Below are 4,636 nucleotides of genomic sequence, written 5' to 3' on the forward strand. Positions count from 1 at the left end.
GTTGGTTCAAAAAATGGCGACAATACCTACTTGGGTGAAAGTTTTGTATCTTCACAGACCAACGAAGCTTGAAACACCTGTTATCGTAGGTAGTCCAAACCCCAGAACAATAAAAATGGGCAACAAGACTCATCGGGTTTGACTTTGAGATTGTTTACAAACCAAGTAAAGATAATAAGGTGGCAGATGCTCTTAGCTGGCGAGAGGAGGTTCACTTACTAGCCCTATCTTCAGCCTAGCCAAAACGGGTGTCATACTTTAAAAATTTTACCAAACATAAGCAGGTCAAAAATTGGTTACTGATGACTAAAAATAACGACATCAGATTTTGCATTCGCGAAGGCCTAGTGTACAACAACAAACTTTTCATGTCGGATGACACAAACACCCCCCAAAGCCTATTACAGGAGTATCACTCAACGACATTGGGAGGCCATTTAGGCATAGCAGCAACCATTCACCGACCTGCGTCCACCTTTCAGTGTTCCAAGTTAATGACAGATGTATGTTCCTATGTTCGTGACTGCAAGACTTGTCAAGAAACCAAATACCCCACCCATAATCCATATGGGTTACTTCAACCCATTCCCATACCCACACAAGTTTGGAACAAAATTTTGAGGGATTTTATTACAGACCTACCGCCTTCAGGAAGCAAAACAGTCATATGGGTCGTACTTGATAGATTCTCCAAGTTTGCCCATTTTCTCTCACTTCCCTCGAAATTCACTACAAGCGCGTTTACTGCTTTATTCCTACAAACCATTTATCTCCTCAATGATCTACCACAAAGCATCATTACAGACCGTGACCCGCTATTTCTTAGTGGTTTTTAGAAGGAAATGTTTAAACAGTTGGGAACCTGCCTAAAGTATTCCACATCCTACCATACTCAATCGGACATACAAACCGGAGTGGTCAACAGGTGCCTACAAAGTTATCTACATGACTTTGCTAGCGACGAACCCAACACATGGAACAAAAACTTGTATCTTCCGGAGTATAGGTACAACACCACCCATCATTCCGCCATTAACATGAGTCCCTTTCAGGCACTATATGGACGACAAATATCGGACCTCAACCGATACAAATCGGGTCAATCCATGCACACATCAATGGATGTTATGCTATCCGAACAAGTCTGAATTAGATCTCTCCTAAGAGACAATTCACGACGCATCCAATAGCGCATGACAGACTTAGCTAATACTTATGCTTGCATGACAACTACCAGCAATCAATGCATATACGAGATTCAAAAAATTAATTAAAAGATTCTTCTGTCCCTTTGAGATCATAGAACGCATCGGACCTGTCGCATACCGCTTAGCACTACCAACTGGATCACGCATACACTTGGTGTTCCATGTGTCCTTGCTACGACAAGATTTTGGAAACATTGAATCAACACCACTACTGGAGTTTTGTTTTGAAGAAACACCACAACAAGAGCTCGAGGATGATCTCCTTGTCAAGGAGGGGACAGTTGATAAATATCACGAGACCAGCACTACTAACCCAACTGCCGAAAACCCAATGGAGGAACATTGGTCCAAGAGAAACACTAAAAGGCCAACCCGTTTTATGGATTGAAACACCTAGAAGTAGTCATAGAACGTTACATGGTTTTAGGAGGAGGACCAGTTCTTTTCTCCTGATTCAATAAGGGAGCTAGCGCTCCAGTCAAGCAATCACGTTTTCTTTTTGCATGCATGATCCTATATACTAGCTTAGTGGTAGTCAGCATTTTTTATATTTTGTAATGTTGGAAGTTGAAAATAAAAACACAAAAAATTGCTTCAAACTTGGCTCTTTTTCTTCTTCTCAGTTCTTGGAGCCTAACCCCCTCTACGGGTCCTATCTATTAGGAATATATCTCCATATATATTTGCATTTATTGTATTTATTGTAAATTGATAGTGATTAGTTGTTTCCTAGTGTAGTTCTGTGTAAATCCCTATAATTTCTCTTGTACCCTTTGTATATATAGAGGACTCCTCATTTCAATAAGATCATCAAGATTCATAGATTTACATGGTATCAGAGCCAAGTGCTCATTGCCATTTTCAAACCCTCTGCAACAGCCACGGATGTATTGTCCCTGTCCCTCACCTCCCTTCTTTCCTAAAAATCTCCAGCTTTCTCCATGGGAGACAAATCTGACCTCAACCCCACCAAATCCATTCATCCACTTTACATTGTCACAAACATTCAAAACAAGGTCAAAATTCTAGATGGGAAGAAGGTTACATACTCATCTTGGGTTAAGCTCTTCAAACTCCATGCTCGTGGATATAAGGTTCTCTCCCACAATGATGGAACCGCACCCCCGGCCAAGACAGATCAAACCTACACGACCTGGTCAGAAATTGAAGCCATTGTTTTATAATGGATTTACAGGACGCTTTCTGATGATCTTCTCACCCGCGTTCTTGAACCAGATTCGACTGCTCATGAGGCTTGGACCATAATTCATAACATTTTCCTTAATAACAAAGGTTCTAGGGCTGCTACTCTTGAACACGAATTTAACAACCTGACACTTCGAGCCATGCCTTCCCTCGAAGACTACTATCAACGCCTCAAAGAACTCTCTGACCAACTCAACGATGTTGATTGTCCTGTGAATGACAAACGGCTTGTTCTTCAACTTATTCAAGGCCTTCCCACAAAATACGGCCCAGTTGGTGCGTATATAAACCAAACATTACTCGCCTGGGACATAGCATGTTCGATGCTCCAGCTTGAACACCAACGTCAGCACACTCCTGATTCCCTCTCTCCCGCTGATGTCGCTGCTGTCACCACCCATGAAACTCCAAATCCAGCTCCTAATCCTGCACCTAATTTTCCAAATCGGCGTGACAGCCCTACCCCCAATCACCAACAATCTCAGCTGTGCTTTTCTACACGAGGACCTGGAACTCCTAACTTCAACAATCGACCTGCTCCACCTTCTCATAGACGTGGACCTCCAAATAACCCACCTCGATCTCCATGGCCCAATTCTCCAGCAATACCGTTTTGGGCCTCTGTTCCATGGTGGACTTCACCACCTCCATGTCCTTACCCAACTATGCTAGGATGGGCTTCACCTTGGAATAACCCACATAATCTCCATCCTAATAACATGTCCAGCAATACTCAGCAAGCTAATATTGCACATCAGACCCATCTCTCTGATGGCAATCCCCTCGAACCAACGGAACTCGGTGCAGCTTTCAATGCTATGACATTGGAGACTAACGTCAATCAGTGGTACATGGATACAAGTGCCACCACTCATCTCAAGGCCGATGCAGGTAAAATCTATACCCCTTCTATGACATCTATTAAGTCCGTATTCATTGGCAATGGAAATCGGGTGCCGGTTTTCGGAACAGGTCATTCGACCTTACCCTACCCCTCCAAACCTATCCATCTTAAAAATATACTTTACACACCTGACATTGTTAAAAACCCCGTCTCTGTACGAAAAATTTACCCGTGATAATCTTGTATCTGTTGAATTTGACCCTTATGGCTTATCTGTGAAGAATTACAAGAGTGGGAAACTCCTGACGAGGCACAATAGCACTGGGGATCTTTATCCAATCAATGTTCCTGCTCTCACTCCAAGTTTATCTTTTTTTTGTTTCCTCTAATTCATCGTTTTGGCATAATAGACTCGGACACCCAGGTCATCATGTAATGGACTTTCTTAGTTCTAATAAACTTATCTCCTGCAATAAAATTGATCATTATTTTGTATATTCTTCATGTCAACTCACTAAACACAAACGTCTCCCATTCACAGACTCTACATCTACCACTCTTACACCCTTTGACCTTGTCCATGTTGACTTATGGACCTCTCCCTTGCCAAGCAAAAGTGGTTACAAATACTATCTTCTCCTTATCGATGACCACACCAACTATACATGGGTATTTCCCTTAAAATTTATATCTGAAACTTATGACAAATTCAAACACTTCCACATATTCATACAAACTCAATTCCAGAAAACCATCAAAACCTTTCAATGTGACAAAGGAGGAGAATTTGACAACCACCACTTCCATCAATTCGCCACAACCACCATCTTACATATCCGCTTCTCTTCTCCACACACCTCCCAACAAAATGGGAAAGCCGAACGCATGATTCGTCGCATCAACGAACTCATGTTGCCTCTCCTCACTCATGCTTCCCTCCCACCTACATTTTGAGTTGATGCACTCCATACAGCAGCTTGCCTCCATAATATCTTACCCACCAAACTTCTTAACTTCCACACTCCAACTTCCGCACACTACCTCAAACACCCTACATATGACCACTTACGGGTCTTTGGGTGTGCATGCTACCCCAACCTTTCTATCACTCGACCACACAAACTCTCCCCATGGTCCATCGCATGTGTCTTTCTAGGATACCCAGCCAACTACCGTGGTTACCAATGCCTTGACTTATCCACTGGTAAAATCATCATGTCTCGTCATGTCACGTTTGACGAAACAACATTCCCTTATGCCACTATTACATCAAACTCGCCACCAAATCATTCCTTCTTAGACACCAACCCCTCTCCCCTTCTAATTTCAAAATCCCAAATCCTCTCCTCCACCTCAAAATTCCCCCACATCCAAACCA

At 42.6% G+C, this 4,636-nt stretch overlaps 1 protein-coding gene across 1 annotated transcript; it reads left to right on the forward strand.

Annotated features, from left to right (window-relative positions):
- The first annotated feature begins 2,237 nt into the window (after nt 1–2,237).
- LOC145067695 (uncharacterized) lies at nt 2,238–3,493 on the forward strand. Its single transcript, XM_079014774.1, has 2 exons — nt 2,238–2,302; nt 2,404–3,493. The coding sequence occupies exons 1-2, from the start codon at nt 2,238–2,240 to the stop codon at nt 3,491–3,493; spliced, it is 1,155 nt and encodes a 384-aa protein (XP_078870900.1).
- The last annotated feature ends 1,143 nt before the right edge of the window (nt 3,494–4,636 follow it).

The sequence above is a fragment of the Lactuca serriola genome, chromosome 8, assembly GCF_051521515.1.
Source record: "Lactuca serriola cultivar US96UC23 chromosome 8, Lser_US96UC23_V15, whole genome shotgun sequence".
In the NCBI taxonomy this organism is placed as follows: Eukaryota; Viridiplantae; Streptophyta; class Magnoliopsida; order Asterales; family Asteraceae; genus Lactuca; species Lactuca serriola.